This window comes from Streptopelia decaocto (genome assembly GCF_964273445.1).
Source record: "Streptopelia decaocto genome assembly, chromosome: 4".
Lineage (NCBI taxonomy): Eukaryota > Metazoa > Chordata > Aves > Columbiformes > Columbidae > Streptopelia > Streptopelia decaocto.
The window spans coordinates 18,668,242-18,691,441 of NC_138658.1; the positions used below are offsets into that span (position 1 = coordinate 18,668,242).

A 23,200-nucleotide genomic window follows, 5' to 3' on the forward strand; every position below is an offset into this window, starting at 1 on the left:
TTGCACTGTGTAACTTTTTAAACAATGATAGATTGCCTGGGCTGGACCAAAGTTATTTTACAAACAGAAACAGAATATTTGCAAATGAAATGGCCCAATAAGGGAAGGAGGGGAAAAGAAGAAAAATGAAAAAGAAAAAAAAAACCACAACAAAAAAACCCCAAAACTCTACCAAAACACTACCACCACACACACAAGAAAAAGGATTATGTCAGATAACAGCCTATAGTTAACCACAACAGAATCCAGCTTTTTGCTGTAAAATATTTTGACTCCACATCCTTTAAAAATCTCCTATTTCTCATTTTATTTAACTGAAATTGAAGACCGCTAAAGGAAAAATATTTTCTAAGTTCAACAACACTAACAGAAACTTACACTACCCAAGAAATAATATGATTTTGAGATAAAGAAGGACTGTGAATTAACACCTCTAGTTGCCCACTTGATAAATCATTAAGGAATTCAAGTCTCCTCTTAAAGCGAAATTACATTTTTTTTCTCTTTTAACAAGAGCCTAATCTTTATATTGTGAAGTCTTCAGGCTCATACTGAGGATGTTGGGCACAATTTTTTTAAAACACAGTTCTCTTTGGCCAGTATCTGACCCAATCTGGCCCTGACTCTGGTGAGGCTTTGAAGACATTGCTGTAATGTAAAAACACTCCTGTGTTATTTTCTCATCTGGAGTCCATCAAAATTCCTGACAAACTAGGGCACTGATGCTGGACTCTGCTCCACCTCGGAAGGGAGGAGGGACGTGCTGTTTGGGCACAAGCTGCTTTTAGGGTCTCAATTGAAAAAGCTTATTCTGTTTCTTGAGAGCACAGAGTGGACACTCCAGAATACAGATGAGCCCAAAGACTATGTATAAGTAATGAGTTAGAAAGTTCAACATGTTTGATTCCCAGTGCTCTACATTTACTGCTTCAGGCAACAGGGTTTCTGTCAATTTTCAGGTGACAAAATCTCTCTCAGAGACCTGGCTGTTCTGTCACTCACTTATTATTTAGACAATACAATCCGACCTCAGTTTGAGTAGGGCTGATCCTTATAATGTAACAAAATAAAAAAGATCAAAGCTGCACGTGATGTGGCCGCATGAGGTTATTTTAGTGAAGCTCTGCTTCAAGGATTATTCAGGTATTTTATTTCAAACAGTAATCACTACTGACCTGGCATACATATGCAAAGCATAATTTTAAAAAGTAAAAAATAAATTTGTTACTATATTTCAACACTGTACCACATGTTCTCGATAAGAAAATTATTTCAGGCACCTTAAAAAAAAAAAAAAGTACATTAAAGCAGCTGAACACTGCAACCACAGCTCCTTGTAAACAAACATCAAGTTCATGTTGCTTCAGGTCCTACTAATGCTCTATGGGAGAAGCACTTTAACAAAGAAGAATAAAGAAGTGAGTCCAGGCTTAAAAATGAGACATCAAAAGGGGGTTTAGCAGGAGACAGAAACAGCTACTTTTACATCCTATGATAACTGGGGTTATAATAATGTCCTTTTCCTTATACAAAAGAAGGGACTGTGACATTTCCAAAGTGAGAATCAGCACTGCTTCCAAAAATCTTTTCAAAAAGTAACAGTATTCACTTTCTGATTTTTTTTTTTTTGTTTTTTCCATTCTCCCTTCTATAACTTAAAAGATGCTTCCTCTCCACTTGGCTCATTTCCACTGTCTCTGTGTCAGCTTTCTCTATCTAGGATTCCATATCTCCTAGCTATCTCAGTGCCTCAGGCCCATAACATTTATCCTATTTATAGACCTAAATCTGCAATTTATTGCACCTAGGCAGGCAGCTGCACCTACACAGACTCCCACAGCCTTCAGGAGCCCTTTCTGCCTGTACAAGCAGCCACTTCGCAGGAGCACAAAGGCAGCTTTCAACTGGGCAAGGTCATGGGCATCCCCCCTTCCCCTGCCTCCCTTCTGCATTTCCAATGGCACTTGCTATGCTCCAGCAAGCTCCCCTGGTGCTGCACACAGCACGGCAAACAAAGCAATCCCTATCTGAAGAAAAACAGTGTCTAAAAGCAGAAGTTTCCATCTTCCTGTGCATTGCAGGGTATATTCTAGGGCCCTGATCCATCTCTCTCTCACCCTCCACGATACCACAAGAGGAGAGAGGCAGTCCGGGACTCACCAGATAAAAAGGAGCTTAAAGTCAGGTCTCTGACAGAGCATTTCTGCATTCCCTCTGATGTAACTGCTTATTCTCCCCACAAGCTGTTCAGTGCACTTGACTGCAGGTTTGCAGAAGGCTGGTTAAGGTGGGGACATTGCAGATCATTCATCTCAGCACCAGCTGTCAGTTACTTTAAAAGCTGCTGCACACCTGGAAATAGGCAACTGTGACTGATTCTCAGACAAACATTTACCTTGGCATGCACAATGCAGAAGGCATCACCGTGTTCACCTCTGTCGTTATAAATAATTTGCATCCTTAACCACTGACAAACATTACAAATTGCACATGTAGAGCTGTTACAAACTATAAGTTGTTCAAAACGACACTTCCTTCTTCCTTTTTAAAAACCACTACCTAGTGTCTCTGCAGCACTATACACAACCTTTAACATAAGGCATGCAACAAGAATGAAAGTCAGCATTTTAGGTGAGAAAAAAAAAGTAATAAAAAGCAGTTGAATTCTACTAAATGCCTACAAGAGCAGGATGGTGAGAGGTTTATCTAATGCCTGCACTGAGTTTTGGTGGGAGACAAGACAGTTGCCCCTGGGATTAGTCCACACCACTCCCTTGGCTTGTGTCTTTGAAAACAGTGGTGGTACAGGACCCCATTCAGTAGGACATCTTTCCAACAGAGCCTTTCACAGGTGGCAACTGGATAAAAAATTATTCCAACTGTTTCATTTAATTGCTTGTTTCATGTTAATGGAGTCCAGAATCCCCATTTGCAGGTGGTGCAGAGGTCTCTGCACAGCAGGCAGCAATCTACTCACCCTGCTATCACCTGCCGCTTATTTAGCAGCATCTCTTCTACTGTATGTTTTTACCTGATACTCTGATCCCAGACACCCTGCTGTAAGTACTGAGCATCTTTCTTTCTCATTCTCTCAAAGTGCACAACCCCAAGAAGAAGAGTGATGAAGGGAAACCTTTGTGACAACACTGCATGTATAACACTGAGATGTTTTTTCTAGAGCAGCCCTAGAATACACCAAACGAGCCAGGCTACATGGCTTGCCCCCGCATCCTGCATTCTCACTGGCGGCACAATTAACTTCAGCAGCTCTCCAAGGATAACCTGGAGAACAGATAAGCCCTCCTGAGACTGGGGCAGAAAGATTGTCTCGCTCTCTCACATCCCAGCTGCAATTAAACCCCCCAAATCTAACCCACGCCACTTTCCTTAGCTGTGATACAATATGCTTCAATGGGTGCTTAGTCAAAAAAAAAAACCAAAAAAAAACAAAAAACTATGTCTTTCTATCCTACGCAGCAGAGGGCAACAAGTTTGAAAATATGCACTCCTCTTATTCAAGCCACAAGAAAAAAAAATCAACATAAACCAAAATAGCTGTAATGAAAAATACCAATAATTTCAGTTAATCACCATGCAGTTCAGAAGACTGCAGAGTCATGTAAGTGTACAAAAAGTCCCAAAGGGTGGTAGGCATGTTCAAAAACATCACACAGTATTCACAGTAACCACATGATAATTTATGAATTATATTACTTCTAGCAAATACTTTTGATCACATCAACAAGACTCTGTTTCCTAACTCTTCTCTCCAGAATTTCCTGAAGCAGTCAAAGTCATGAACAAGAATCACTTCCCTTCTTCATTTAATGTTTATTTTCAAGTCAGTCTACCCTACAACAATTTTTCAAACCTTTTTTTTTTTCCTAAATGTCTGCCTCCCCTGACTTTATAAAGCACACAAATCCTTGGTAGTTAAACCCAAATTCACTATTAGGTCATCTAGCCTGAGTCCCTGTGTGTCACAGAACTGGGAAGCGTTAGCCGGCCGCTCTTCACTGAGCCAAGTAACTTATGTTTTACTAAAGCACGAATTCTAAAAAGGTATTCCATCCGTACTGAAGACTATCAATGAAGAACCCAATTTTACATAGGTACCCATGCTAATGATCAGTCAAACACCTTGATAAATATTAATGCTGTATTTTCCACGTGCATTTGTTTGGATTCAGCTTTCAGTCACAGGTTTATTGGTATATATGATCACAGTAAAGAGCCTGTTAACACCCAAGACACCTGGAAGGCACTGAAACAATGGAAATCCATCAGTCTTTCTGCCATCTTCATGTTTTATCATGAGTTTCTTTATACGTACTTTCAGGTCTCTGATGAGAATAACTAAAAGCACCAGGGTTGGTTCAGACTTTCAAGAAACCAACTAAAATCCATCCGTATGCTTCCCACCAATAGCTGTTTAGGCTTGTTTTCTTTCTTTACATATCTCAGATATATAGCTTCATATTCTCTGAGAATACTGTGCTGGGGATCTTTTTAAAGAGTAGGTTATTTTTTTATCCAGACAGGTATCTCATTTAAAAAAAAAAACAAAAAACAAAAAACAAAAAAAAACAAACAAAAAACTATCCAGTAATTTTTAACAGAATAAATTGTTAATTTTCTCAAAGAACAAAATTTGATTTGACAAGGCATATTTTCTTTAATTTTTAGAAAAAGTCATTGTTGTTTTATTACTGGCCACATGTACCAAAACACGTCTATCAAAACAGATCCGTCTAATCAAACTCTATGTAACAGGACAGCTTTTCTTTCCATACTTTACAGGCAGGTGATGTAAGAGTATTCATCTCGGGTTTGAAACATATTTCCGCCAATATTCTCCATAAGGCTTAATTGGATCGGATGCTGTGCTATGTGTATGCAAGACCCTGCAACTCTGACACATCTAAAACAAGTAGAGCTAAGTATTTGATAAATATTTAAACATAGCAAAACTGCCAAATATTTCAGCAGATAAGTTTCTTGGGCAAGATTTCCCTGACAGGATACCAGTAACTTCCACTGAAAGGAGCCACTGATACTTGTATCCTGAGGGGGAGAATCAGAGCCCTGGAGATCTACTTAGTTTTCTGCTTTCTGTGCACATAAAAGCAGAATGCATAACAAGGTCATGACAGGCCAAAAGCAGCAAATCTTCAAGCAGTTGCAATTCAAATAGATACCAGATCTGCTGGAAAGCAAGCAACTTGACCAGCATGCAGAATTTCTGAAAGCACTACTTTTATAGCTTTTAAAATTCTACGATCTTTTTTCAAAAGTCAAGAAAAACATTAGGCACATACTTTTCAGGGTTTTCCACTTCTTCAGTAACAAAATTGAGGTAAAACCTAGAAAAGAGTTATAAAATACATTATAAGGGTTTGTTAGAATCAAGAAGGTGCTTTTAGTTAAATACTGTTGTTAATTATAGCAGACTTTGCAGACCCATGTTTGGAGCAAGTAGAGTGTGAGATTTAACCTTCTCTCATCCCCACACTTGGAAAAGGATGCCTGCTTTTGAATTCTCAGAAAACACAGCAAAGCAGAAAAAAATACAAAAGCCATAATGTCAGTGTGGATTAATTTTTTTTCTTTCCACTGACATCCAAGGCAAATAATGGCTTACCCTAATCCTATAAACAAACACACATGCACCCTCAAGTCTCGTATTCCATTTGTGGCTGTAGCCTTTTATGATTTCAGGTTATACTCACAAAAATTCTCATCAGGGTACTCTGCAAGGACTTCTCAACAATAAAAATAAACGAAGCCTCAACAAAACCCCTCCTAAAACCAAAGATTTGACACTAGCATGTTGCATATGATTATAAACCCAGGCTGCTAATCCTGCATGCCCTTGCACAACCTCCAGTACAGGTTGCACTCCAGTCGTATTCCAGCAGCATGCAAGAGCCAGCTGCGTACGGGAATGAATAGGAACTCCTCACCAGGCGTAGCCCTGCACACAAAGCAACCGTAAGCTTCAGGTCACTGAACCCACTGTTCTGCATTTATTAGCACTAGGTCTGTGCATCGCTGGAGCACATGGATGTGCCTGGCTCAGATACAGGCACAAAGTCACATCCCGGCTAATTAAACAGAGCAGTCAATGCAGTGCTTTTGCTGGCTTTCTAATTTTAGGACAGATACAGGAAGAGAAATTATATCTGACCCAAAGGTGCTACAGTGAATAAGCAAATGATACCTGATCTGGTAGAAAATCTGGTAAATGTTCTCCATCACAAGTCTTGGACCAGATCTGGGTTAGCAGAACGGCTCAACACGGGCTCACGCTTTTGAAAAATGTGATTTTGTGACCAAGCATGAAATTCCATAAAGCTGGATTTACCACCTTTCACAACCACCTCAGTATTTGTTTCTAAACCTGCTAGCGCACAGAGCACAAAACAGGGGCTTGGGATAGTTCAAAGGCTTCTGACAAGTAAGGCATTCAGCTGCTTCCTTCTGGTCTTAGTCCTGCTTCTGGACAGAAATAATTTGACAGCCCTGAATCAGTCCTTTTATTGATGCAAAGGCATGCTTCCTTGCATTCTTTTCTCTACTTGTCCTTTTTCACCCAGTGTTTTACATACCAAATAGCCTACACTTGCTCTTTGCAGGGTGAATCCATGCATATAAGTAATACTACCTTTGTTTTGTTTTTTTAAAGCTGTATCATTAAAAGCTAATAGTCTTATAGGCTATACATAAAATCCTACCTGAGTTCTGGGACACAACACCAAGACTTGCAACACACCTTCACATTCAGCTTATTGGGCTGATTTAGCCCCATGAAACTGATAGTGCAAAGGTATTGACACTCCACTTAAGTGTCTGCTATTCTGTGCTCTGAGGCAATCAATTCTGGTTGGTGACAAAGACAAATAGGCAGCTGAGAAGAACCACTAGCCAAATTAGATATTTTCCTGCTAATTTATTTTATAAGTAGCAAATAAGGACCTTGAAATAAAACTCAGAAGGTGTAAAGGAAAAACAGAGATTATTTTTATTGTCGGGGTTTGGAATATTAGGTGGAAAATGGGAGGAAATGGGAAAGAAGCAACAGAATAACTACTTTTGATGCAGCATTTTACAGTAAACGCTCAGCCTTGGTGATGAATAATATTGAAGAGCTTTTAAATTTGCCTTCATACAAAAATGTACAGTCAGGGTAATATTTTAAAAGTGAGAAACCATCACATAGATATGAGAGACAGAAGTGGTTTATATGAGAGAGTAGGAAGAAGGCAAAGACTGCCTGCATAATGAGTTCCATTTCTTTGAGGCTTCAAAATACCAGGCTCTTTTCTTATGTATCTATCACAGATAAAGGCTTTGGACTCTCTTGGGTTTTGCCCCCCACCATTTAATATAAAAGTTCTGTTCAATACTTCAGTGTGCCTGTTTATAATGCCCCTACAACCAGGGAGTTCCAGAGCGGCAGAACTCAAATGCTCAGCCCATTGTGCCTCAGAATTAAATAAATAAACCCCTTATCTCTCAGCCCTCGCCTTTTGTGCAAAGTAAAGAACTTGCCTGCCTGTGAGGCTAGGGAAAGGAAAGGGAAGACCTGCAGACAAAGCTATCTCAAAATAAGCCCACTCTCTGCATTGTACTCTTTTTCCCCCCACACGCTGCTGCTGCAAGAGCAGGTTGGCACTGTGCGATGTGGAGCCCTCGCTAAGCATGAATAAATCGTGAGGCAGATTGGAAGTGCGGTAGCACCTTTCAAACCCGCTGCTGTGTACTTTGGTGGGGGAGAGGGAAAGAAGTTGAAAGAAAGTTCTGAGCAGGATACTGGAAGTCAGAATCTTGTACCTTTGCTCACAGTCAATAGCACTTGACTTCTATGGAAGCCAGTTGCACTTTTTGTTAAGTGAGGTCCAATTCTGTCAGAGCAAAAGGTGCAAGAATCTGGTTTTTACCTTGTTTTGTGGTCTCTACTGAAGGTATTATAGCTTGCTTCTTATTTTTCAAAAGCTGTTTTTACAAAGCAAAGGCCGAGGTCCACACAAGTGGGATGGAGACCCACAACTTTGTAGTGGTTCATGGACTTGCTTTTCATGTAGTTACTAACTTGGTCAGCAAACATTAAGGCTTTGTTATCCCTTTTATCGTTTTATATCAAAATACCTAATGAAAATTTAAGAACATTCTTTTCTTGTTACCTTTACATCTACTCTTAATAACAGAAATTAAAATCTGACTTTTTTTTTTTAATGTTCAGTGAATGCTTACCTGTTGCAGAAGAAAAAAAATCTTTCCTCTGTAGAGCTGCTTGAAGAATAACTACTTGCATACAGAACAGTAGTGAGAGGTACCTAATGCTTACTGCATGGTGTAATGGCACAAGATGTAGAATGTGCTACTCACTTCTTCATATATATAAATGTCTTTGTTAGAGCATATTAGTGTCTGTTTTCAGGATTAATACTTATAGGTTTCAACAACTTACCAGCCTGAATAGGCATACATTCCTGAATAGAAAGCAAGTGGTAACCCCATAACACTGGCATCATTCCCCGCAAAGGCATTTTTAAAGTGCTGTGTTTCTCCTGCAACATCAACAAAAAACAACATTGAAAATTAACCTCTTTGGTCACCTACCACTTCAAAACAAATAAACATATCACACCATGGAACATTTAATCACCCTACAGCTGACTGACTTCAAGTTCTGCCCTTGACCTGAATTTCTGGTCCAAACCTTGCAGCCATAAATACCAGCAATTGTAAAAGGTTTTGTGGCGTCCCTAGTCATGCAATAGCAGAATTTGACCTATTCCTTTTTTTCAAAGCATTCTGAGTTTGATGACACTCACTGCACTGTCATCTCCAGCACTGACTTACATCAACATGAAAGAGTAGTGTGAGGTCTGTAGTTTCTGCTATGGAAAATTTCACTTGCTTAACATTTTAATCAGAAGGAATGCAGCTCGCATTTCACTCACAAGCAACAATTTTAAGGTAAACACAGTTTCTTAAGCCTTTCTGCCACTGAAAAATTTAGTAACTATGTACCACATTATAACCAGTACTGTATTGATATTACACTAGGAATTACACAGCTCTTATACATTTGCATTTATAGATGTGTTATGCTCTTATTCATTTACAAGGTGCTTTGCGGTTTATAAGACCTCCCTAGAACCTCCCATATTTCCCAAGGAGCAATGATCCTCCACAGAAAAGGAGCAGAAAGAAACAGAATTAATCCTTTACACTTTACTTGGTTTTTACTGAGTAAAAATTCCCACCAAAGCAGAGGCTTTTTGGTTAAGGGAAGAGCTATGACCAGAAGAAGGTCCCAGTGGGGAATCAGGGACACTATCTGAGCTATTTAAGGGCAGCAAAACCCACCTAAACCTGGGCCTGGCGTGCTCCAGAGGTCTAGGAAAAAATGTGACAAATGGGAACAGAGAGAAATCTTGCACATGAAAGGAGGTGAGGGAGGAATATTGCAACTGCCAGACAGGAAGTGAAAAACATGAAAACAGAATAATGAATCAGCAGAGCACTACACAGGAGAACTTTTATTTCAGAGTATGTTGCTAACCACAGAAACCGTCTGCCCTGAGAAACTCCAAGCTCACCGCAGAGCCTAATACTGTGCTGGTGACTCAGATGGGAGCCTTTGTGAAGCATCATAAAAGAGCATCCCTAGGGACCAAGCCAACAACTGTGATCATTTTTGTTAGATAAAATCTGCCACCAATTCATTAAAAAGTGTTACCCCTTTTCCATCGGCAGTGCTGAATGGCTCCTTGTGCTTTGTGTAGTTATTGTCTAGTGCTGTTGTAACCAGAGTGAGCTGGGGCTTGTTACCATTTCACATTCGTGGCTGACAGGGCTGCAACAGAAGAGGCTCTTCAGGTAGCTGAGCATATGTCAGTAAAGAGTCTCTCTGCCAGTATGGCCTCAGCCAAACAACTTCCAGAGAGCCAAGGAAAGGCCTGCACAGCCATGTCCCTGCTGGGTGCAGCTACAAAGAACAAGGGTGTGTTTTCAAGGTCCTCGCTTATGCAGCAATACTGACAAAGTCTGTAGAGTAATTCTGGCCTTCCAAACACTTAATAGAATTGTAGGATGTCCTGAGTTGGAGGGGACCCAAAAGATCATTGTGTCCAGCTCCTGTCCCTGCATATGACAACTCCAAAGTTCACACCATGTGTCTGAGGGTGTTGCCCAGTCTCTTCTTGAACACTGTCAGGCTTGGGGCTGTGACACCTCCCTGGGGAGCCTGTTCCAGTGCTCCACCACCCTCTGGGTGAAGAAACTTTTCCTGATGTCCAACCTAAACCTGCCCTGGCACATGTTCTTGTCATTTCCTTGGGTTCTATCGTTGGTTGGGCAGAGAGGAGAGATCAGTGTCTGCCCTTCCTCCTCGCCTTGTGAGGAAGCTGTAGACTGTGATGAGGTCTCCCCTCAGGCTCCTCCAGGCTGAACAAACCCAGTGACTTTAGCTGCTTCTCTCACACATCTTCCCCTCTAAACTCTTCATCAACTTCGTGGCCTCCCTCTGAACACTCTCTAGTAGTTTTATATCTGCTTTCTCTTCCTACTCTTAGGTTAGCACCAGACTATTGCCTTTAGCAGTATGCTTTAGTTTTTCACCTGGAATTGAAACACACATGCAGCTTGAGCATCCAGTACTTGCAGGCAGGAAGCCCATGAAAGCAACAGCTAACTACCATTTCTCTTGCCAGCACAGCACCTTTAACTTCACAATTTACATCACCAAAGTGGCAGAACAGCATCCATGATACTGTTTCTTTCATATATATTCCCCAATTCTAAACCCCCTCCACCACCACATATCGGGTACCAAACAGAACCAGGCACTAGGCTGGTTAAAGGAGACATATTCTGCCTGGACTAGACCTGTGCTTTGGGGAAGGGTATGCTCATCTATCATTAAAACCAATCCTGCCCCTTTCACAAAGTTCACACCAAAGGCAACTAACAGAGAAGAACAATCTCATTGCTCATTTGAAAACCTGGGTCTGATCTGAATAGACTCATTGGCATGCTGAAGGAAATACCAGTTCATCCCAGTGCAGTTCCACTTCTAATCAATTACATGACAGTACAGAGCTTCAGTTAAACAAGCACAGACTAATTAAGAGATTCTGCTGCTATAAGCATTATTTGCTGGAGGCAGGTGGGGAAAGACTTGGGAGGGTAAAGATAAAAGTACTTTAAAAGCATTTACTTTTCATTTCGTACCTTTAATTAGCTGTATAACTCCAGGGACTATAATTATCAGAATTGCTACGAGCTTGCAAAAGGTAAGGAAAATCTGAATGCGGGCACTCCAGCTGACACTTGTGCTATTCAGGACCATCACCAGCGCTGCAAGAGGAAAAAGAAAAGTCAGAAATAAATCCTTGTGCTGCTAAATTGCCACAAAACTCTTTACCAGCAGAGAGGCCTGCATGAACAATAGAACCTGATGCATTAAATGAAATACACCCTGATAGCCTTCTCCAGCTGTTGCCCTCCCACTTGTCATATTCCCCTTCCAGACACTGCATGAAACATTTGAGTTGAGCCCCTGTCTGATACACAGTGTGGCCCATCCATCTCTCTATTCTCAGCCTCAGTGCCTCTGCACCAAATTACAACTTTGATTACATGGAGTTTTTAACTCTTAGTAGATCATAGGCTGGCAGCACCCTGTCTTGGATGAAATATATTCATTACCCAAGCCTTGTCACTCCAGATTTCTGTATCAGTGCTGGTTGGATTAGAGATTTGCATTTTCAGAACACAATAACAATTAACAGTCACATTAAACTTTCTCACTTCCATTTAGGCCCTGCATACATTTGTCACTCACTACTTTATTTACACCCACTCCTCTTTTTTGCTCCTTCTGCTCCCTTACAGCTGTATCACCAGAGATGCAGGAGGGCCAGAGGGCAAATAATGTGCTTCTCCTTGTTGGAAACTGGTAAAGAAACAGAGGATTTTTACTTCTTGAAAACAAGGCCCAGGTCTGTGCCTCACCAACAGGTAGAGACATAAGCAAAAAGTGCTTTTACATCCCACCTGCTGGGCTTGCTGGGTCAGGAAGGGCATTCTCTGGCCTTTACTACAGCACTAACAGGATAACAATAGGTCAATTATTCTAGCTTATATAAACAATTATCCTGGCAAAACAGAATCAAGAAAGGAGTTTAGATACTAAAAACAAAATAGTATTTACTCAAAGAATAGAAAACGTTAGTCATTTCATCAGATAAAATGCTCTTTTTCTCCACTCTGCTACAGAGGAAAGTGAACGTGGTAAGAGAAGCCTGCTCAATAATCTCTCTCTTGTCATCCTACGGAGTTAATGAATTAGCTGCTCATCACAGTCCTCCCTTACTTCAAAAGTTTATCTGTATCATCAACCATCTCCACACATCATGGGACACATAAAAAGCACAAGTGGCTATTTCCCATGAGAGTCTGGGAGCTACTTTTTAAGCTTGGCATGGTACAAGCTTTTCAGCAGCAAAACCAGCTGATTTATCCCATGCATTTTGTACAGATTGTGTCCACCAGCAAGGCCACAAAATGTATCCTAAAAATTTCTTCTCAGCTTAAACCAAAGGTAGTTTTGGTTTAGGCAAAACGGCAGGCAATGCCTGGTAATTGACATTCCAATAGATTTTTAGATCTTTTAAATTAAAGTAAAAATTCCAGAAAAAAATATGAAAAATATTTTCCTGAATTTTTTATTTGGGAAAGAGAGGGCCCCACATGCAAACAGACAATTTACTAAAGTCAACATAAACTTGCAACATCACTTAATGTACATTTTCCCACCAAAAATGATCTTAAAGATCAAAATGTTTTTCCTGTTCTGTACTTCGACATATTTCAAAACTGAGGTATTATTTTCTGAGTCACAAAGAAATCTCCCTGACTTCTGCAAAGTATCACTTGAGATCCAAAAACTCATTTTTTGCCTTATTTCTACTGCGTATACATATACTTGACAGGAGACAGAAAATCCCAGGGCCTTGATTCGTTATTCTATTGTCCTAATAACACCCCAACATAACTTCACCTTTTAAAATGTTGAAATATCCCTTTAGATAGCTGTTGAATATTAGTGCTGATTGAGGTTCCCCCTATTTTCCTATGATTTCATTACCAGGCAAAAAGTGAAAAAGGGTTAATGACAGTTATTTAAGCAGAACATATTTAAAATACTTATTTGACCAACAGTGTTGACGTTTTAAATTAAATCCAGTGCCATAAACAAGCACTAGCTTATTGAAAATTTCATGGAAAGTTCAGTATATATCGTGGGTTTTTTTCCGCAGACAATAAGGCCCAGACAGGGACTAGGCCATTACAAAATGTCAAGGAAGATGTGTCAGAAAATATCTACTATTTGACATCTAGCTTATTCAGAGTTCAAGCTCACTGCAGCAAATGGTCTGTTAACTTACTCAGGTCACTTTTTGCCTGGTAATGTGAACATCCTTCCTGCAGAGAGCCCTCCTCAAGGCTTTTTAATGCATCCATATCACCTTCCTGACACACCTATTGAGAATCTCACTGGATGGAAAACTAGTACAAACAATAATAGCAACTCACACAGAAACTCATAACCTTCCTTGCTGGCCAGCCACATGTTAATCACAAACCACAAATCTGTGTAAGAATCACACTGGCTTGAAAGGGTTCTATTTTCATGAAGATGACCTGCTTGTGAGCAGGTTGTGCTAAGCTTTCTTCAACCTTAACTGTGAGTTCAAGCCAATAAAATGTTTCATCTGATTCTTTCTCATCAAATAGCAAAAGCAAGGACCTTAATTTAACTGAGAGGCTGAAGGGACACTATACCTGCAGTGAGTCCCATGCACATGCCATGAGCTCTGATGGTCCTCTATAAAAGTGAGTCCCTTGCAGAACTGGGCAACTGCACAGTTGTAGTAGTTCAGATTACAGGGCTGAGACTTAAATTCTTAGAAGAGTCAAGAACAACTTGATATTTTTTAAAATTTTGTTTTATTAGACTGAATAGGCTATGAGAATTTGTAGTCTTCTTATAATATCTAGTCCTAACAGCTGTATGTGCGTAACGGGTGTGGGGCTTATACTTCTATCATGTACCAGCCCCATACTGGTTGTGTTAGCAACTCGATAATGAAAGGCAAGAAGAAGAGGAGCCAAGAAGAAAGCTGTGAAAGAGCAGAAAAATAATATGACAACTGTGCCAGGATTCAGACAGAAATCATATCTGGACTATGGTCATTATTTAACACTGCTCTTCTAGGAATAAGGTCATATGGAGATGCTTCAAGAAACTGATTGCAGATGTTTGATGCAGGATGACCACGAAGATCAGGAGGACTCAGATAATCCCCAAATAAAAGTGCAGTGAAAGTAGGACTCATCCTCAAATTTGCTAACTAGAAGTCAGGCATCTAGTGTGGCTGCATGCTCAGTGAAGACACAGTTACCTTCAGATGATGAGTACTAACACCTCTCTCAGGTACCTATCTCAGGTGAGGTGAGTTGCTTTCAGGAAGTGTCTCTTTCCCTCTTCCTCCACTAACTTTAGGAGGAGAATAGACTAACTAACTAAAAGTGAGATGAATGGGCTTCTTGAACAAAAAAACACAATGGTAATACCAATCATGTTGCTTTTCACTGTCTCTTTCCTTCACACAGCCACAGCTTTAAATGGATAACAAAATCTAATGGGAGAAGCAGCAGTAAGCATTACATTTTGGCCTACTTTTCAGGAATATATGTACTATTGCCTCAGCAGGAAACCAAGGAAACAGTCCTCTTCTAACTTGTCGAGCTTTTAGGGTCAAGGCATTCACACAAAGCAAAAAATACCTTCAATTTGTGGATTCTAATGCATCAATTAAATACATCAATTAAAACAAAGTCATGGGAGGCACAAAAGCAGCCACCAGAGCAGGTTTTGCTACCCCTGCAAGTCAAGAAATGTCTTAATTTAAACTGCTTGTTTGAAAACTGTCAGCAGTAGAAAGAATGTCAGTAACATTTGCCATGATGGGGGGGGGAAAAAAAAAAAAGACAACTAACTATAGACTCACATACACATCAGATTTATGGTTATAAACCTGTGGTCTAGAGTATCTGCCAGCAAGCACTGACGGATTGGTTTTCAAGTATAAGATTGCCTCTCTCTAATAGCTGTAGTTTGGGGCATTTGGCTTTTTTTTAGCAGACCTCCATAAAAAGGGGGGAAAAAAACATTATTGTGCCATGAACTGCCCAAAATATGCATAAATGAGTGTAAAAACTTCTAAAATGTCTGTGAGTTGGTAACCTGCTTTCAGTCTCACAGTTCTTAATAGCTGAAACCTGATTATCTGCTTTCTGATATGGAGGCCAAGTGAAAATATTAGAACATGCTCAGTTAAGATTGCATATCTAGTCAGGTTACATATTGATAGTACAGTTCAGTACTTTTGCACAGTAAAATCTAACCCTTCCAGTTACCACTATAGTTGAGCTTACCATTAAGAGAAGAATCAAAAGGTACAAATAAAGCAATATATAAATACAGAGGGTTTTTTTTGTTTGTTTGGATTTTTTTCACTGCTTACTGCCACGCTGCACAATGGTGATAACATATTTCTTCATTGGAAGAAACAATAAATACGGAGGAGTCTACCAACTTTCATTTAAAAAGATACATGAATTTTTAACTCTTTCTCCTAAAAAGACCATTTTCAGCATCAGAACAAAGAAGGTCTGCACTCCTTCCGCTTTGTGTCCTGAGGCTGTTGTGTCCAACCCAAGCAAAGTTGGGCATTCAGAAGGCCTCATCTCCTGTCAGCATTTTTTTTCTGCATTTTCTTCTTCTGTGCTTTCCTATACTAGGTCACATGCAGGTTCTTTATCCTCTACCTGGCCACCTATTTTCATAAAAATTGTAGTAATTAGACATAGATGTCTGCTCTTCTCTAAGGTCCAGTAAAATTGACCGAGTTTAGAAGAACTTTATGGCAGACTGACAGATAGACTGAGATACACATATCCTACATTTGCCTAGCTTTTTTCCTGACAGACATTCACTTGAAAAATACCAAGTGAATTAAAGTGATTTCTAGGTTTGAAAAGAACACGTAGCCTTTTCTGCACAGAGGCTCAGAAAGCTGGGGTATCTGAAGAGAACCTCCACCCAACAACAAGTATCCTTCTCTCCACTGAGCAATCGAAATATTTAGACTTTTTGGTTGGTTGGGCTTTTTTAATTTTTTTTTTTTTTTTTTTTTTTTTAAGACAAGAAAAAAAAAGCACACCATATCATGGAACAGAAAATTTGCTTCTATAGGTCGTTCAAAATTGCTCAGAACAGATGTTATTTTAAGGGGAATTTTGTGCCTAGCACATGATTTTTCCTATAAATAATAAACCAAGAATGAGGTTTTTTGAAAGGTCACCATCTCTGGTAGTTCCATTTTAGCTCTCATTTGATCTGCATCTCCTCTGCAGGACCCTTGTTCCTTTTCCAACAGAGGTACTGAGGGAGAATGGTGGGGAGCAGAATGGGCTGTAGCCCCTTTATGACTTAGTACTTGTTCGCAGCTGGTAGATGAGCAACAGTATCTGCCACTCCCCATCATAATCCTGGTTCCATTAATCTCATGCAATCTTTTAATAGCACACTTGAATTGCAGAAAATGAGGTTTAGGTGGAAAGAGGAAGGAAAAACAAACGAACAGAAACCTTTCTTGTGACAAGGATAGGAAAAGCTGGGCTGTAGTTTTAGGTGAAGCTTTAGAAATTCCCTCACTGGAGGTTTTAGGATCAGTTTAGACTCACATCTGTCAGAAATTGTTTCAATATACTGACTGTGTTTGGGGGCAGGGGATCACTTGGAGATTTCTCAAAATCTCTTCCTGCCCTTTCTAGTATGAAATGACAAGGTAAAACCACAGAACAAAGTCTCATCCAGGACTGAGTTTAACAGCTCTTCCTTTCACCCGTGCAATGAGGACAGATCTGCAGTGAGCATCATGTTGTCAGGCGTAGGAGGGAGAAGGGGCCACGAGTGGATCAGAAGACAAAAGGCACGTCAGTTCACTTCCTGATTAACTTAAAATTTTCAGTGGAACTAAACACTACCTTTGGCACTGTTAAATTGGACTGTAAGTACTTCAGGGCTCCAGTGTGTCTGTTCAGCTCAAAACCACCTAAATCTTGCCTATCACTCTGCCTACATGCACTATACAGAACATGCATAGCGATTACCACAACAGCTAATTCCTGCCATACAGGAATAGCAGTCATACGCTCTCAGATCCCTCAGCTGAAGCATATGATCAAAAGCTACTACAAATGAAACTCCGCTGCAGAGAATGCTACAAAGAATAAAGATAAAGCCTCAGTCTGACATGTCACTGTTTTCCACAGCATTGTCCCATTCACCATCACAAACTTTCTGCAAGGATCCCGTCTTCCAGTGAAGTGACAGCTGATGCTACCTGTGCTTCACAGACCCACAGTCACCATAGGAACAGTCTGCAGTGAGCTCCTCTTTCCCTTTAGGCTGTAATTATTTCAGCATAACTCCACCCCCCCTGCAACACTACTTCTTTATTTAATTACTTTGTGAAGCCCTGGCTTTTCAATTAAATTAAAAGCAATAAAAAGCTATTTCAAATTGTTCACTTATTGTGCTTGAATCACATGCACTTAACAAAACGCTTTGATGGAGTCCTCACTTAACATTCCTTCTGTCTCAGTGACCTTGAAGTTACTGAACATCTGTTTCACCCTTATCTTGCACTGAAATATTTTAGACAGATGTAGCTATAAAAAGTCATTGACCTCAAAATTCATGCCTTAATTCAATTATTCCTATGAAACCTATAGTTTGTGCATAATTAAGTTGGAAAGAAATGCGGTCACATACTGATTTTTTAACACTCCTGGCAAGAAGGGAACTCTTATCAAGAGAGCTCCTACCAAAAGCTGCAGTAACCTGAAGACTAGAAATTTCAATGTTAATTGAATTCTCTACCCCAAAGAAACAAAAAGTAATCTGAACCTATCATTGTGCAAAACTAAAGCAGTCTCCCATGTGCCTTTGATTGTTTTGCATGTCTTAATTCCATTTTCCAGTCCTTTTGTTTCTGATATGTGCACTGACCACGCTGAAAGGAACAATCTGTTACTAATAACTCAGGTCTACTCTGCACTCACCCCCCAGTACACCTGAATGCAGGTTGGTGTGCACGTGTGCCAGGAGCATCATTCCCAGTGACCATGCAGAACTGGAAACATGCCTCGAGTGCTACAACCACACAGCTCCAGAGTCCCATTCATATCCAGATTTGTGCTTTCCTGCTTCATGCAGCCTCCCGCACCAGCCCAGGTACACCGTAAAGCTCCTGGTCTCAGAATAGCCTCTCTCCTTCCATGGACAATTATTGGCTCTCTGTAACTCTCAACGGTCCCTTTTACACTAATTGCAAAGTTAGTAAGAGTAAGACAAGCGATTAGTGACAGACATTCATTTTCACAATGAGGGCAGTAAAACACTGGCACAGGTTGCCCAGAGAGGTAGTAGATGCCCCATCCCTGGAGACATTCAAGGACAGGCTGGATGAGACTCTGAGCAACCTGATCTGGTTGAAGATCATTGCAGGGGCGTTGAACTAGATGGTCTTTGAAGGTCCCTTCCAGGCCAAACTATTCTATGATTCCCCAAACTGTACACACTGTTCCCAAACTCATCAGCTGGGTTCCCGCTCCCTGAAACACAACTGCCTAGATAAGTTTTATTGCTATGCAGGACAGAGTGGGACTAGCGAAGATGATCTCATGTTGCCTGTGCTGCGCTCAAGACAGCTACATTTCTTCATGGCATCATACTTGGCACTCAATTGCATCCTAAAGCAGAGGTAGAGCAAAGCACTTAAAATCAGGTAATCATTCTTCCATATCTCTGGCACTGGCTCACCATCTCTTAGAGCCTGAAATTGCTTCCACAAAAGTAATGAGAGTTTCACCATTAATTCAGGTGGCAGAGTCAGGCTCAGCAATAGATTTTCCCTGTCATTAATGAAGTCTGCTATTCCTTTACTACTGCATATGTTCACAAACACACATATCCAGGCAAAAAGTCATGCTGGTGCCCTTGGCACTTTATGCACAGTCAATCTGTAATGATTCACATCAAATTACTACCTGTTCGGCATGCTATTACCTTTTTTTTTTTTTTCTTTTCAATTACATCACCTCTAGCCTTCCCTGAAACCTAAAATTGGATACTTACTGATGCCAACAGCTGTAATAAGTTTAATCGCAAGTTCTGGGATTTCACAGTGCATAAAGAAAGGTTCCAAAATGTAACGTCCAAATGCCAATGATATCACTGCTGTGGCAGCAGGGCTAGAGTAAAAACAAAACAATAAAGAATAAATCACAAAATTAATCTGCAATAGTACATAGACAAGATTCATACAGGATCATGTTGTAACTTTTCTATCACAGAACTGTGAAACGTATTTAATTTTGGTGCCTGCTTATAAATATGCTGCCATGGTCCATGATTTCTGAAGAGAGCTAGGAACCACAAGCAGTTCAGCTTTGCTCAGTGGTTCTGACCTTGACAGCAACACTTCTTACCAGGATCAATCTCACAACTTTCATGTTGTGAAGCAATCATAAACAGAAAGGAATGGTATCAATGCAAATCTTCATTTAGTCACTTGAAGTGAAAGTAGCCAGAATTAGATTATATGAGCAAAACCCTGAGTAAAAGTTGTTAAAGACTGAATTTTAGTGGCCAAGTATATCTCTGCCTTCACAGACACAAGCAAATTAATTTCAGTCAAGCTGAGAACTCTGCTTTACTGAAATAAGTATCAAACACCTACCCAAGGCTGTTAATAAAGTCTCAGGCAATGCAAAAAAAAATTGAACGAAAATGGGATTTTCTAAAATGCAAACAGAATTTTTAAAATATTTGTTCCTTTTATTGACTAACAACTTCCCAGCACTGCAAGTGAGAGCAAAAATCCTTAAGGTACAGAAAGTACCTACTATGAAACAGATAAATGTGAAGAAAGGCAGGCATGCAGTTGTTGAATCTACAAATTTGGAATACCTATAAAATTAACACAATCTTTCTCTTTGAGGCAAGCTAGAAGTCTGCCAGAAGCCTTAGCACTGACACATATTAACAGCAAATTACCCTGTGCCTCAACATCAGATGCTGTCTGCATATAACAGCTCCAGTGAACTGTTCACATTTGGTTTGAGAGAACACTCTTGCCCTTCTTAGGACAGCTGGTAGCATCTGTTCTTCATTGCAAGCTCATGCACAATAAGGAGAAACAGGCATAAGATTCTGCCTCACAGGATTTTTGAGTTAAAGAAGTCCATGCAAATTTGTCATTAAAAAAAAAAATCTACAGCATTTAATAAAATAATGCTTTTGGTACATGAAATACCTCACCCTATAGAATGTTAACAAAACTATAGTTGCTAAAATGCTACAGAACAGTGTAAAAATTCTGCAGAGAAGTTATTATTCTCCATCAAATGATAAAGGAATTTTCCACAACAGAGTTTCACCCTCTGAAGAAAACCCATTTTCTTAGCATTATGACTCAACCAAAATGTCACACATTGTGTTGGAGCAAACTGCAGAGAAGCAAAGAACAGAAGTATCTTCCTCAGAAAGTTTCTGTGTGGACAAATGAGGGCTGTTGCTCACGCGTCCTCAACGCACAGGGACTGTTTCTTGCACTGGCCAACAATCAGCTTTGCAACTTTAGACTTTGCTCAAAGACTGAATATCCTCTGCACTAGATCTACATGTATATTTACTGACTTTACATTGGTGCAATATTCCTAATTTACATAAGATGATCACGAGGCTTCTGGCTTTTAAATATTGCAGCATGCCAAAAGCAGTTTGAAGTGTCCTAGATCAGATGAAAGATCAGATATTTGGAGCTTGCCCAGATTTTTTTCCTCAGTCCCTTCTACCAGAACTTGGATTTTTCCCTGACATTTTAAGAAAGGCCTTTTTAAAGAGGCAGTCACTGCTATCCACACCACTATTTTTAAAAACATGGGTCCTAAATTATACCTCTAATAAGTACTCTCATAGTCCCACATTTGACGGGAGATGTTGCTGGCAGTGTAGTGGATCCATTGAGGTGGAAGTTGAAGGAATGGGGCATTTTGGTTTTGACTGGCAGCTCCCTAACAGCTGTATGTTGAGGACCAGACAATAAAATGAATTAGCAGTTTTCATTTAAAGGCAAGGAGCACAAAAAGCCAGTGGTAAAGGAACAGATATAGTGCCGCCAGCACATACCACAGGTGAGTGAGTCACTTATTTGGCAGCACACTCTTACCCAACCTGCAGTTAACAACCACCATAGTTATGCACTACAGGCAACACATTCACACAGTCATCTACACTTATTTGAAACCTGGCTCTTTTTTTTTTCTAAAAAAAGTCTGTACCCACAACCTGACTTTTGGGAAGAAAAAAGTTCATGCTTGTACTGGATGAGGAACATCACAGTGTAAGGCACTTCTAAACAGCACGTGATGCTGGCAGAGTGTAATCAGTACATGGGCAGAGTTAAGTGTGTCCGAGACTGTAAAATAATGTCTGAAAAGACATATGAGAGTAGGAAATGTTTGTTTTGGTTGTGGCTGCTCCACCAGCCCATGGGTCTGATAATCCTGCAATATTTCAGAGGAAAAAATGGCTTAGCTGAGAAGTGTTTGTGCAACTTCACCCGCCAAAAAAAACCTAGATACTTATTAGGTCTCAATTTCTTTGATAGCAGTAGCCAATTAGTTTACCGATGCAGGAGTCAGATATAAAACTCTACACAGAGGTTTGGCAGCACTGCTCTGGTTATCACAAGTTATAACAAGTTCAACTCCCTTGCTGCTTCTCAGATTTGATGATTAAAGAATCCACTGATGTTTCTTCCCATGCAAGATGATTATTTTCTGGGTGTGGGGCAGATCATGATGACTAAGAGTGTTTTCGTGGCACTCCTGAGACAGTGTCATAAGTAAAAAAAAAAAAAAAAAAGCACCTCACCTCACACACACACAAATAAAAAAACCCCACCTTTGAGAGGAATTTATGTGGCCTGGTTTATTGTGGGTATTTGTTCTTAGGTTAATAAGGTCCTCCTGTCTAGTAAGGTGCAAGTTAAGAGGGGGAGTTCTAACACTTATCTCTTCTGTCAATTATATGATGTGGTGTATTAGAAGGGCAGTGGTTAGTAGGTTAAAAGTGGTTCTTCCCCCCTTCTACTCTGTCCTGGGGAGACCACATCTCGAATATTGTGTCCAGTTCTGGGCCCCTCAGTTCAAGAAGGACAGGGAACTGCTGGAGAGAGTCCAGCACAGAGCCACGAAGATGATTAAGGGAGTGGAGCATCTCCCTTATGATGAAAGACTGAGGGAGCTGGGGCTCTTTAGCTTGGAGAAGAGGAGAATGAGGGGTGATCTCATTAATGTTTATAAATATGTAAAGGTTGAGTGTCACGAGGATGGAGCCAGGCTCTTCTCGGTGACAACCAATGGTAAGACAAGGAGTAATGGGTTCAAACTGGAACACAGGAGGTTCCACTTAAATATGAGAAGAAACTTTTTCACAGTGAGGGTGACAGAGCACTGGAACAGGCTGCCCAAGGAGGTTGTGGAGTCTCCTTCTCTGGAGACATTCAGAACCCACCTGGACACATTCCTGTGTAACCTCATCTAGGTGTTCCTGCTCTGGCAGGGGGATTGGACTAGATGACCTTTCGAGGTCCCTTCCAATCCCTAATATTCTGTGATTTTGTGATGTGTGATGATATATAGCTATGTTCACAGCACTGTGCTTCTCACAGTGAAAATATAGGTCTGTTTCCTCCTTCTGGTTTTCCTTTTCGGCAAAAAAGTTAATACAGTTAAGACATCTGTTCTTTCATCACGTTTGATGGAAATTACGCAGTTAATTCAAAGGTTACATGTGGGTGTGGAGGATGTAAGGGACCATCTGACATTCACTATTATTTCCTCCGGAAACAAGATAAGAATTTACAGTTTCATAATGACTCGGCACTGTCAGTGCTTTTAAACTCGTCTATGCTAGAACTCGTCAATATTATGTAAACATTGTTGTGATTGGAAATGAGGCTTTTGCTTTTGTGACTAATCTGCTGAT

The 23,200-nt window shown here is 40.2% G+C and overlaps 1 protein-coding gene across 1 annotated transcript in view; it reads right to left on the reverse strand.

The window, feature by feature from the left end:
- The window catches only part of SLC7A11 (solute carrier family 7 member 11), a gene marked incomplete at both ends in the record, with an annotated part of 60,978 nt that overhangs the window by 33,558 nt on the left and 4,220 nt on the right, over positions 1 to 23,200 (reverse strand). The window contains 4 exons of the mRNA XM_082051016.1: positions 5,319 to 5,363; positions 8,471 to 8,570; positions 11,242 to 11,367; positions 19,283 to 19,398. Of these exons, the coding sequence (XP_081907142.1) occupies positions 5,319 to 5,363; positions 8,471 to 8,570; positions 11,242 to 11,367; positions 19,283 to 19,398 (387 nt within the window). The remainder of the gene's footprint in view (positions 1 to 5,318; positions 5,364 to 8,470; positions 8,571 to 11,241; positions 11,368 to 19,282; positions 19,399 to 23,200) is intronic.